This window comes from Scardinius erythrophthalmus, assembly GCF_964197995.2.
Source record: "Scardinius erythrophthalmus genome assembly, chromosome: 23".
Taxonomy (NCBI): Eukaryota; Metazoa; Chordata; class Actinopteri; order Cypriniformes; family Leuciscidae; genus Scardinius; species Scardinius erythrophthalmus.
The window spans coordinates 24,521,543-24,535,361 of NC_138243.1; the positions used below are offsets into that span (position 1 = coordinate 24,521,543).

At 43.8% G+C, this 13,819-nt stretch overlaps 1 protein-coding gene across 1 annotated transcript; it reads left to right on the forward strand.

Annotated features, from left to right (window-relative positions):
• Window positions 1-367: 367 nt before the first annotated feature.
• Window positions 368-1,513, forward strand: kcnj1b (potassium inwardly rectifying channel subfamily J member 1b; the record flags this gene model as incomplete). The annotated part of the gene is made up of 1 exon (XM_081354179.1): window positions 368-1,513. The coding sequence occupies one exon, from the start codon at window positions 368-370 to the stop codon at window positions 1,511-1,513; it is 1,146 nt and encodes a 381-aa protein (XP_081210305.1).
• Window positions 1,514-13,819: the final 12,306 nt, after the last annotated feature.

Consider the following 13,819-nt stretch of genomic DNA (forward strand, 5'->3'; position numbering starts at 1 on the left):
TATATATTAAATATTAAACAAAATATATATAATATTTCATTATATTATTTTCATATCAATTGCAGGACACTATGAATATTATATATATTTTAAATAATTTTATATATATATATATATATATATATATATATATATATACTACACACACAACAATTTTATATGTATATATACATATTAAAATGTTATTTAAATAAATGTATATAAAATGTAAAAATGTCATATGTATGTATGTATGTATGACATTTTATACATTTTATTTAAAATATTTAGTGTATAAATTATTTTACTTAAAGTGTTTACTTTTAAATGAATCAAAAGTGTTCAGTGTTGCTGATTTATGCATTTCTGTTTTTCTGCTAGCTGAAAGATGTTCCAGTTCATCCGGAAACAGATTCATAATCACCTCGTGGAGCGGAAAATTAAGAAAACACGTCTTGTTACGAAGGACGGCCATTGCAACATTAAATTTGGGACTACTGAATATCACAACCATTTTGCTTTCCTTCTGGACTTCTGGACTACGTTTGTTGAGGTTCGCTGGTGTTTTGTAATCATTTTATTTGCTGCTGCCTTCACGGGAAGCTGGTTCATTTTTGGTTTGCTCTGGTATTTGCTTGCGAAAAGTAATGGAGACTTGGATGTTCTCCAGAACTCGTCTGAATCTCAACAGATGAAATGTATAGAGAACATTAACAGCCTCACGACCGCCTTCTTGTACTCTTTAGAGACCCAGACGACTATTGGCTATGGCGGTCGGGCTCTCACGGGTCACTGCCCGGGCACGGTCGCCCTGTTGATCATCCAGTCCCTCATGGGCGCCATCATAAACTGCTTTATGTGTGGACTCATTTTGGCAAAGATCTCTCTCCCGAAGAGAAGAGCAAAGACGGTAACCTTCAGCGAAACAGCAGTCATTTGTCTTTGGAAGGGGAATCTGTGCCTCCAGATACGAGTGGCCAACCTACGGAAAACTCTTCTTATTGGCAGCCACATTTACGGAAAGCTTCTTCAGACCACCATCACTCCAGAGGGGGAGACCATCATACTGGATCAGGTGAATATTGACTTTCTGGTGGATGCTGGGAAGGACAATCTGTTCTTTGTTTGCCCGCTTACTCTGTACCACGTGATCGACAAATCCAGCCCGTTTTCCGAGATGGCTACGGACACTCTTCAGCAGCAGGACTTTGAGTTAGTGGTCTTCCTGGAGGGTACGGCTGAATCCACCAGCTTGTCGTGTCAAGTCCGAACTTCCTACCTTCCGCGGGAGATCAAGTGGGGTTACAGCTTCCTGCCAGTCATCTCTCGCACCAAGGATGGGAAATACCGTGTCGACCTGTCCAATTTTTCCAAAACGGAACCAGCTGTGACTCCGCACTGCGCTTGCTGTTTTAACAAGGAACACAACAAGGAGCTTATCCTCCACCGACACGGCCGCGAAGGCATCGATAACCTGGGATTTGATGTTATTGACCTTCAAGACTCTGTTGATGTAACTGAGAAGGGTGATTAAGGGTTTCGGTGATTGAGAGGCACACATGAAGTAAACATCCTGTGAAAGTTAGAAGCCACATAAAAAAAGAGAGAGGAAGAGGACTCACCATAGACAGTTGTGTTCCCTAACAAACTGGCTGTGTTCCAAAACCTAGACAGACTTTTAAGGTATTATATGCGTTTCTGACAATAATGTTGCTAAGATACCTTGTAATATAGCTTTGTTTCACTATATTAGTGACAACATTGCATAGACTTCCATTGATTTTATATCAGGTTAATGATATTTTCTATTGCCTAACCCGATACATGCCGCTAAACCTACACAAATACATACCGTTCAGTGTTCTGTTTATGGTCAGTAAGATTTTTTAAAATGTTTTTGAAAAGTCTTTTATATTGTAAAATATTACCTTTTAATAACTGGTTTTAACCCTCATCCTCTCCTCGCATTCTGTAACAAATCCTTCCCTCATGGGTCAAAATGACCCGTAGCTCTAAATTATCATTTATTTATTTTTTTAGTCCAGAGAGCCTATGCCATTTCATTTTTATATATTTTCCCTCTAATTTTTTATGCAATTAATGCATTTTTGGGGGGAGATTTTTCAAAAAAAAAAAAAAACTTTATGTACACTTAAAGTACTAGATTTTATCAATATTTTTTTAACATTTTTATTACACCCACATAAACTCCTCAAATTTATTTTGGTCTGAATACTTTAAAAATTAAAAAATTAAAATGAGTTTCGGGTCAAAATGTCCTGAGGGAAGGCTTGGATAAATTTAATGCATCCTTGCTAAATGAAAAGTTTTTTTTTTTTTTTATTAAATGTGTGTCTGTATGTAAGTGTGTGTATACATATATATATATATATATATATATGTGTATCTATGAAGAGTTCAGATGCAAAAGCCTCTAAGTGCCATCTGAAATTTTCTTCTAGAATGATCATTTTTATCAAGCTTGTATATTTAAGTTAAATAATTTCACTTAAATGGCAATGCAAATTACCTATTAAAGCTATAGTAGGTAATGTTGGAGAGCTAGCAAGATTTGAAAGCGGCACCTCTTCTAAGCTCCACCCCCTCCCGTCAGTACTCCGTCCAAAGCTACGCCCCCACAAACATGAACGCGCATCCACAGTCGGAGTCAGCTGCAGGTCACAGGAAAGCAGAGTATTTTTGTCATGTTGGAATAAATATTTTGAAACGATAAATGCCTTTCCTTTACCATTTCAGCATAAACAAGCTATTACTTTTCTTACCTCCTTACATGCTAAATGAATAATGACAATGAATGTGGTATAACACTTTTTGTTTTATTTAAAAAAAAAAAAACGAACAAGAGAGACCTAAGAGAAATACTTTTTTTACACAAGTATCTGTACTTTCGCTGCTTTTGATTGTCATAAACAATCTGTATTTACATATAATAAATATTAAATAAATATATATAAGAAAAGGAGTGTCCAGGGATGGCTGACAGGTCTTTGCATGAGGCGTCGTCTGCTGTGGTGACAGTGTTGCCAGATGTACGATAATTATCATATTTGTACGATAATTTTGACCTCTGTACGATGTACGATCAATAATGGAAAAAATCCTATAATGTACGATAATTTCAGAACTGTGTGACACTTCAAATGATGGTCATTGTAATAGGGCTTCTCATTGATCTAGCTGTGGATTCTACGTCTACCGGGGAAAGAACGTGTAGAGAGAGGGAGCGAGAGACCTTGCGTATGTGCTAGTGTGCCTCATGTACCCCCCCCCCCCCCCCCCTCTTTGGAGATTTCTTGACTCCCAGAAATGACTTTGTGCAGGTTGGGAAGTCTGTCATTTTCATGTCGTTGACTCGTGTACGATAATTTTCTTCCAAATACGATAATTTTGAGCTTCTGGTACGATACTTGGACATTTCCAATCTGGCAACACTGTGTGGTGATCTACTCCTTTGGCAGTGATTTACCTTTAGGAAGAATATCACAATTACACATCTGACAATAATTACTGCATCTCAAAGACACACAATGAATGACAACAAAACTTTGTTTCCATTTCACACAGTAACAAACATTTATTCTCGTAGCTAACAAAACACATATGCCACATCACCACAGTTGTCCCGTTTATAAGCAATATTAACGTCATTTTATCACAATTACAATGCAGACACTTGCGACTATGGCTGTGCAATATGTTCAAAATGTCATGTCCTAAAAGTCAGATAAGCAGACCTGTAACGCAACACCGACAGAGAAGCTAATGTTAGCATTGGGCTAATACTAGCTACAAAAGTAGCTACGTTGCCTAAAGTAACATATATCATGGAAATAACAAATCCCCCCGAAGCAAAACAAATAATTACCTGTTCAGCAGAAAGAACGCAACCTCGGCATCGCTTTTCATCGCTTTTGCTCCCTCAGTTGTCTCCACCATTCAAATGCTGCAATGTTGACGCAAGTTTGTCCTCTGGCTTTATCCAGTGCCTGTTTCGTTGCAGCCTTTTCTGCCTCCGATTTTCTTTTTTTTAGGCTTTTTATCAGGGCGAGCAGTTACCAGCAAAGCTGGCATTGGTAGATTTTGCTGCATTTTCTCTTCCATTGTGCCGCAAACTCCTGCTTACTCGGTGTAGTGAGCTGAATGTTTCCGGGAACGGTGACATGTGATGAGTGCACGCAGGGCAGCGCACGTAGTGGGGCTCGGGCACGAGACATGAAGGCATCTGATTGGTTCTTTACATTCGCACCGAATGGCAGTGATTGGTCAGAGTTTTTACTGTCCTCCAGCTGCTACAGAGGTCTGATTTTTTTCATTCCTTTTTCTGAACACATAATGTATTGACTACTCTCAGGATGGAAGGACCATTTCACCCAGTATAAAAAAAAAGTGTTTCTGAACAGGATTACCTACCCTAGCTTTAATTGTCATTTAAGTGAAATTACTTAACTTAAATATACAAGCTTTATAAAAATGATCATTCTAGAAGAAAATTTCAGATGGCACTTAGAGGCTTTTGCATCTGAACTCTTCATATATATATATATATATATATATATATATATATATATATATTTTTTTTTTTTTTCTTCATATTCATATCCAACATGTTAGCGGCAAACTGAGTTGCATTTGCATGATGCACAGACTTGCTGGCTATAAAAACAATTGTTGGGACGCCCGTCTTTGTCTTTAGTTTTCCCCTCACTAACCACACCCACGGTGTAAACCTTTCCTTTAGCTAGAATTCTGCATCACAAGGCAGATGTTTTCTGTAGACACCAAGGCAGCTCTCTAGGTTTTGGAACAGAGTCAGTATTTGCATATCTGTGTTAAATTTTACTACATTTTTCATTCTGCTACATAAAGATTTAACTTCTAACAGAATCACTGGAGAACAGTTTGTAAAACTCCATTAGAATATTTTTTTTTAAGTGCTCTTTGATTGCAGACATTGACGGCTGCTGAGTGTTCATTGGAGGATTAGAGCTGAAGCCAAACCCTAACCCTCTGCCTCAACATATGTTACTAAATTATTAATATGATAATATTATTAATGCCAAAGCATTCAAGTAATTCAGGACCAGAGAGAGACCGTAATGTCAAAACATAAGTAATTTCATGCACCTTCGAGAACAGATGCGATTTGAGAATGAATGTGATTTTTCTAATTGCATTGTAAACATTTTGCTGTGAAGATTTAAATGGACTGACCTATAAAAATAAGTATTCACTCTGAATTGGGCAGCTTTTAGAAGGTCATAACATTTTAGAGATGGTGGAAAGGTTTGGTTCTGGATGAATGTCATACATTTTTATCTCTATTCACTTATATGGGTGAGTAGAAGTGTTTTATCCCTGTATTGTCGATGAATTTGCAGTTGCTTTGAAATTGGGGTTTCAGGAGGGTCCCAGAGTTTTGAAAATCTGACCTAGACTCTCCGGATGACCTACCAGTAGTTTATTAATGTCTGACAAAATACACTTGCTGTAATTATTTACATAAATATGCACATGGCAAAAAATAGCATAACAAACCATCAGATAATATTACGTGCTAAAACATGGGTAACACATTTGGTCAGGATATTCTAGCACTGTATTCAAGGAGGCAAAAACATGTCAAGTTTTTTTGCACTGCGTTTAACTGCGGGTTATCATCGTTTTAAACCCCTTTTATCCCCGGGTATAGGAATGTTTCACACTTGTAATTTTTCACGTGTATTTTTATGATATCAGTTTTGTTGTTATTTATTTTCTTTTTAAGTTTAGTGAATTTAACTACTTCTTTAAATCTGATCAGGTTATGAATAAACATTTTTTAAATTAAATACAGATTATTTTTTTTATAAAAAAAAATAAAAAAAAAGTAAATACTGAGATTATACCACATCGCCATTTAGTCCAAAAATTCTTATTTTTTGGCAATTGGCCATTGCCCAACTCTACCTTATGGCATGCTTTAAATGTGGAATTTTCCATTTTTAGCTAAGCAGTAACTATACATTATTGTAACTGTTAAATTGTTATTTAACAATTAGCCTATATTCAGTCCTGCATTAATTCAGTCTCTTTGCGCCCCCCCCCCCCAACATTTTTAGCACCAGCCGCCAATGCTATACACCACAACATTTGGCAGACAGCTTTAGTTTAATTAATGCTGAATATGAAATATGATCAATAACGACCTTTTATGTAATTATAAATAAAAATCTGAAATAGTTTTAGTCATAAAGCCCAGGTAAATGAGATCCTCTTGCTTCATATTTCACACTGCTCATAATTTACCCAGGATTAACAATTAAAGGTGCTCTAAGCGATGTCACACATTTTTTTAGGCCAAAACAATTTTTGTCACATTACAGCAAACATCTCCTCACTATCCGCTAGCTGCCTGTCCCCTGAACACACTGTAAACGTGGTCTCTGTAGACAGCCCAGGCTCCACAAACGGCAACAAAAACAAACTGGCCCAGCCTGGACCACGAAACAAAACAAACAGTGTTCCAGCCAATAACCGACATGAATGATTTGGGGGTGGGTGTTGGGGGGTTATTGCGCATGCACATGAATGGGGGTGTGGGGAGTGGAGGAAAGAGAAGCATGAAGAGGGAAGTTAGCTAGAGGAGAGATGTCCTAGACAACGACTAATGTTAAAATTTTATATTCTTGAGAATTTTGATATGGCCGACACACGACCAAAGAGACGACGTTACGATGAACAAATAACAAAGAATAGGGAAAAGGAGAAGGAACGCGCAAAGTCCCGAACTTACAATGGAAAAGCGTTCAAAAGGTGGCGAGAACTCCGCCGGCAGAAGGGCTTCCAATCAGACATTCAGGTAGCTCTGTTTTTGCTGTTTTTTTTTTTATTTATTTTTTTATGGTTCATGACTGTTTCAGGAAGCACGGAAGAGAGGGGGAGGGGACGGGATGAGGAGGAGAGAGGGTCGAGCTAGCCTCCATTTTGTTTGTTTGACAATACTTTGAACGTCAACAAGAAGTGACGTCACCTTTAAGTATTCGTAAATTGACGTCTCACACTTTGGTTACATTCCTAAACCCTGGGTTAACATTCTTGTTTGAATAGATTTGCATTGATTGGACGAATGCCGCACATAACATGTTTAATGCTCTATCATTGCGCATCCTCATATTGCCAGTTTGCTAATTGTTTAACCTATCAAGTTTTACCTGAATGGACTTTTCGGACTATAGAGGTAAGAATGAAACGGTATCGTCTTGACTTCCAACTGATGCATTTTCCATCACAATTTCCCTCCTCAAACGCTAAAATTAATGTTTATACAACACGAGACGTCTCTGACTGTCAAAATCACGTCTGGGAAAAGTGATGCGAACCTCAATACTATAAATGTAGGTAGCTATTAACCTGTAGCCTATGTTTGATCAGCAAATGAGATTTTTTTAATTACTTTCAAAAGACATACAGCTAATTAACTTCAAACTGAATTGAGGATAATACATAGATCATTCTATTTTAGTCAGGGGGCCAAAACTGATATTAAAACTTTGTCGGACACTTTTTGGTACAAGTATACAACCTATCAAGTATTAATATTTATCCCCTCAACATGTGTTCTAGCCAGGTTGTCAGCTTAGAAAATGTTTTTTTGTCCATTTTAACACTATATTCTTAAAAGTGGTAAAAGCGGATTTTTTCCCCCAAAGTGCTTCCATTTTCTTCCGTTACCTATTGTAATTTTGGCCAAATGTGCAATATAATCCAACTTATGTGCAAGCATGATCATTAAAAAATAATAATCAATAAATACCACAAGAGTATCACACCACAAGGGGCACTGTTGTGTCAGCGCAGCTGTGATTTGGCAGCAGATTGAGGCAGCAGATCCAGAGAAGATGATCACAGCAGGTGTCAACAGTACAGTCTGAACAAAACTTTATAAAGGAGTGAATCACACAATCACACAACAGATTAACTTGATCTATTTGTCTACACAAACATTTACCTCAAGATTCTACCATTCTACCATCAAATGTTGCCAGAAACAGGTAAGCTAAACTGTTTTCCAACTAGCTATATACTTACCAGACATACACTCACCTAAAGGATTATTAGGAACACCATACTAATACTGTGTTTGACCCCCTTTCGCCTTCAGAACTGCCTTAATTCTACGTGGCATTGATTCATTCAACAAGGTGCTGAAAGCATTCTTTAGTAAGGGTATCACGATTCTCCAAATCCTCGATTCGATTACATTTTCGATTCTAAAGTCACGGTTCGATTCGATTCTCGATTTTAAAAAAATAAATTGAAAGCACAAGCTATGCCATTTTAAGACTTTTATGCAATATAATAATATCTGACCTTTGTTCGCAATACCACACACTACATTGTCAAATTTAAAATGTTTATTAACAACATAATGTAACAATAACTTATATCTTCAGTCAATTGGAAACTTAAACAATATAACCTATTACCTGGCTATTATAGTCCCGGGGCTCCCTGGACTCCTCAGAGCAGTCACAGGCGAATAGCACGGCGTTTTAAATTGGGTTCCCACAGCGTTTGCAACGCAGTATGAGAGAACGTTCTCGTAAGGGAACGTAGGCTACTTGGTTACTTGCGTAACCTCGGTTCCCTTAGAGATAAGGGAACGAGTACTGCTTTGCCTTGCCGTGCTATTTCGCTCATATCAGGTACTTCGCTTCAGTCGATTTAAACCTAAAATCCTTTGGCGAGTTTTATTGTGAATTATACTCTCCAGCAGGGGCGTCGGACTGGGGGGATAAAGGGTACCGAGTACCCAGGGCCCGAGGCAGGGGGGGGGCCCTTAGAAGTCAGTTTTCTATACAAACATATACATGCACTAACATTTGTATAGCATTTATGTACAAATAAAAAAGTTCCTGTGCAAAACTAAACTTGTAGTTAGGCACTGGTTTGGTATAAAAAAGTCATTTTCATGCTGTGCAGGGCCCCACCACCCCTCTCGAATCAATGTAAATGGTACGACCCGCAGGTCAGGTGCTTCAGCTACGGACCCGCGGTGAATCAGTTGATGAGAGACAGGAGGAGCTGGAGTGAGCTGTGATGGGAATTAGGAAGACAGGGGAAGAGTCATGTCTTTCCTTAAGGAAGGAAAATAAGGGGCTCAAAAACGAAAAGAAAAGAAGATTAAAGAGAGAAAGGCAAATGAGGGCAAGCAGTTGCTCACTCAGTTTTTTGAAAAGAAAGGTGAGCTCCAAATGCATCATCGAGCATTGACATTGTTTTAACATATCTACTCCAGGTAGAATAGCATACATTTATCTTCGTAATAATATACCGTTTGAATAATATACCAATACTTTATAGTGGCAAAGTCATCTGAGGCCATTCCATAGCTTAATGTGAGGGACAGATGTCGTATTACATCATTAAAGTTTACGGAAACTCGTTCTCTTACGAGAGGTTCTCTCGTATTGCGTAAGTAGCTTACGCATCGGGAAAGTCTTCTTTCTTCGAGATCTGAAGCCAAAAAATTATCCTTAATTTTGTATTCATTGTCAACGCAGTGCAGCAGCCGACAGACCTAGGCAGGCTGTATAAGCGTGCTCATTGGCTGCTCGGCTGCAACTGCTTAAGCCTATCGGTGAGCGCTATGAACGCGGCAACCAATGAGGGCGCTTCGCGCCCTCCGCGCCCTTCTAACCGTCAGAATGGGCGTGGCCAGCGTGTATATATTCAGCGCTCACAGGCTAAAATTCTGATTTTCTTGTCTTCAGCGACGCTCTTCGCATCGCTGGATCTTGAGAGCCGCCGCCGTTGAAACCAGCGACCAGCAAGCTTAGGACAGCGCCTGAGGAAGCCGGCCGTCTTCGCCGCCTTCAGCCATCCGTGCCTGCTACGCTATCCGGCGACATATCCTTTACATTATTACTGTTTCTGTGTGTACTCTAAAAGAGCACGAGGCGTTTTTGTAAAAACGCCTCGTTTTTGCGGCTCGTGCCGCGCCCCGCTCAGCTACGGAGACCGCCACCTCTCTGCGCTCTCCGACTGGGCCGCGGGCACGCCGCCACCGCACTCTCCGAGTGCGAAGAGCTTTCAATGTCGACCCTGCGGGCTCGACTTGAAGCTTTCGACCAAGCTGTCGCTCCGCCTGTCCCTGCCGGGCCGCGCAATAAGAAGCGCCGCTCGCAGCGACCACCGGAGACTGTTGTGACTGAGGAGCTCGCCGGAACCTCTCCCTCGAGCTCTCTCTCGCCCTCTCCCTCCCGGCCGCTCAACCGCCGGCTCTGCCCGCGCCGCCGCCGCGTCAGGAGATGAGGCGAATGTGATAGATACCCGTACTCTCCCTCTGTTCGAGCCGTGCAATACGCCGCTCACAAGGGATGGCAGAAGCGGACGGTCTCGGAGCGAGTTTCCTCTCCCTCTGTTCGAGCCGCGCAAACTGAGCCGCTCACGAGGGATGGCAGAAGCGGACGGTCTCGGAGCGAGTTTCCTCTCCCTCTGTTCGAGCCGCGCAAACTGAGCCGCTCACGAGGGATGGCAGGAGCGGACGGTCTCGGAGCGAGTTTCCTCTCCCTCTGTTCGAGCCGTGCAATACGCCGCTCACGAGGGATGGCAGGAGCGGACGGTCTCGGAGCGAGTTTCCTCTCCCTCTGTTCGAGCCGCGCAAACTGCGCCGCTCACAAGGGATGGCAGGAGCGGACGGTCTGAGCTTTCTTTACGTTACAAGAAAGCTACTCCGTCCTCGCGCGTCACTGGTGAAAGGGGAACAGAGTGTTTTCGTCCCGCCGTGGCCTGGACTATAACCTCCATTCTCACACATTTCTCAGTCCCCTCTTAAGTTCAGGCGACTGGAATTGTTACTATTGCAGTATACGAGCCTGTTATAAATACACGCTCGCCTGCAAGCAAACGCTGTCACAAGACATGATGACGCTAACCGCGTACTAATGTATTCTCCCCTGTGGCTCAGTGGCGGAATCCTAGACTGTCAAGCTAGAGACCCGGGTTCGATCCCCGCTCTCGCGGCAGTTAAAGTTTATGCTGTTCGCTTCTCCGAGCTCGCGGCCAGTTTTTCTTACATACAGAAAACAAGCCCGCTCTCTCCCTCGTTGGGCCGTGCAGATTGCGCCGTTCAAGGGATGACAAAGCGGACGGTCACGAGCAGCGTTCAGCGGGCGCGCCTCACTCACCGGCGAAAAGAGAAGAGAGTGTGTTAGTCTCGCTACGGCTGGACAACCGCCAATCCTCACACATTTCTCAGTCCCCTCTTAAGTTCAGGCGACTGGAAATATTACTATTGCAGTAAACGAGCCTGTTTTAAACACAGGCTCGCCTGCAAACGAACGCCGACGCGACACAAGAGGTCGCTTTTTATATGCTCGCGCTAACTGAAAGCCTATGTGATTCCCCTGTGGCTCAGTGGCAGAATCATACGCTTTCATGCGAGAGACCCGCGTTCGATCCCAGCTCTCGGGGTAAATAAAATTTATGCTGCTTGCTTCTCCGAGCTCGCGGCCAGTCTTTCTTACTTACAGAAAGCGAACCCGCCCCTCGCACCACACCTTCTCAGAGTGCTCGAGTATTTTTTGAGCGTCTAAACACGAGAGAAGAAAAGACGGTTAAATCCCGCAGCCCTGCGGCTGGACCACCGTCGAAGCTTAACGCTCTGTCAGTCCCCGTTGCCACGGCTACTGCAGCTGTTTACCCCGCAGTCAACGAGCCGGTATCTACTCGCTCGCCTGCGCGCATCCGCCGTTCTCACGGCAACCCAGAAAATGTCAAAAGAGCATAATGTCTGGTTGCACGGCTGACGCCGTATGTGTTTCTAGTACAGTGAATGTGCCCACGTTCTGTGCTCACCCCTGTACACAAGCACTATACATCCCGTGTCTCTCACAGAGCCCACTCTCATGAAGCAGGCAAAAGCCGCTTTAGTGTTAAAAGTAGGTCACGTGTCCACTTCTCCGTGCCCACACCTACTCACTGCCCGCTCTGTCACACGGCCTTGCACGACCGGTCATGTTTTAAATGTGAGTCCTGTGCCCGCCCTCGAGCGCTCACACATACATTTTCGCGCCTCACACTATATGTTCCCCGTCCAAAGCCACCGGGACACTGTGTGTAAAACGGCCAGCTATCGCTACGTGCGATCCGCCGTATCTAACCACCAAGAGCGCGCGCGCCGCGCCCGCCCCTGAATGTAACTCCTGTGCCCGCCCTCGAGCGCTCACACATACTAACGAACATTTTCGCCCCGACGCCGCCATCGCGCGTCGCACCTCACACTTTATGTTCCCCGTCTAAAGCCACCGGGACACTGTGTGTAAAACGGCCAGCTATCGCTGCGTGCGATCTGCCGTATCTAAGCACCAAGAGCGCGCGCGCCGCGCCCGCCCCTCCGTTTCGAGCTCTCGAGCCCGCGATGCGCGGCGATCGGAGCCCGGAGGCCATTCTGCCCCTGGCTGCACACGCAAAAGCGTGGGAAACTATTCCAGGCGCATCAGAACGGGTGCTAAGCACAGTAAAACAGGGTTATACTCTGCAGTTCGCTCGCCGCCCTCCGCGCTTTCAAGCGCGTATCGAGACCAGAGTGAATGGGGAAGTAGCACATCTACTTCGAGCAGAAATACACTTCTGTGCAAAAGGGCTATGGAACCGGTTTCCCCTTCCATGAGCGAGTCGGGCTTTTACAGCCGTTATTTCCTCGTTCCCAAGAAGGACGGAGCACTCAGACCAATTTTGGATCTGAGACGTTTGAACGAGGCTCTTATGAGAAGACCGTTCAAAATGCTCACAACCAGACAAATTCTCGCGCAAATTCGCCCGAGGGACTGGTTTATATCTCTCGATCTAAAAGACGCGTGCTTTTCAGATCCTGATAATACCCCGTCACAGGCCATTCTTGAGATTCGCCTTCGACGGTCAGGTATATCAGTACACGGCCCGTCTGTCGACACAGCGCGCGCTGCATTCGACGCCTGGCCGCGTCTCTCCGGCCGGGCAGCACCGTACCTCTCAAAACATTTCAGAGGCTACTGGGTTGTATGGCCTCAGCCGCAGCAGTGCTTCGGCTGGGTCTTTTACGAATGCGCCCGCTACAATGCTGGCTGAATGCCCGAGTGCCTCACAGAGCATGGGCTTCCGGCGGTATTCGCATCAGAGTGACTCAGAGCTGCGTTTCAGCTCTGAAGCCCTGGTTAGCGGCCGACTGGTACCAGCGGGGAGTGACAATGGGAGCTATCTCACACCGCAAAATTATCTCGACGGACGCTTCCACCTCAGGCTGGGGCGCTCTGTTCGAGGGCAAACCGGCTTTTGGCCTATGGTCAGACCGGGAAAAATGCCTCCACATAAACTGTTTGGAGATGATAGCGGTCGAGAACGCGCTCAGGCGCTTCCTCCCATTCATACGGGATCACCATGTGCTAGTCCGCTCGGACAACATGTCCGTGGTATCCTATGTGAACCGACAGGGCGGTGTCAGATCCAGGAATCTGTGCAGGCTGACAGAACGCCTTCTCGTGTGGGCTTACCGCTCGCTGCGCTCGCTGAAAGCCGCGCACGTACCGGGCCACCTGAATGTCGGTCCAGACAGACTGTCCAGGGACAACATTCCCCCGGGAGAATGGTCTCTGCACCTCCAGACAGTCCAGTTTCTCTGGCGCCTATTCGGCAGAGCGGAAATCGACCTCTTTGCGTCGAAAGACAATGCTCAATGCCTGAAGTTTTATTTGAAGAGCGAAGACGCGCTGTCCCAGACATGGCCCAGCCTCCCGCTGTATGCTTTTCCTCCGATCTCCCTGTTGCCACAGGTCATTTAGAGGATCAGAGAAACGCACCA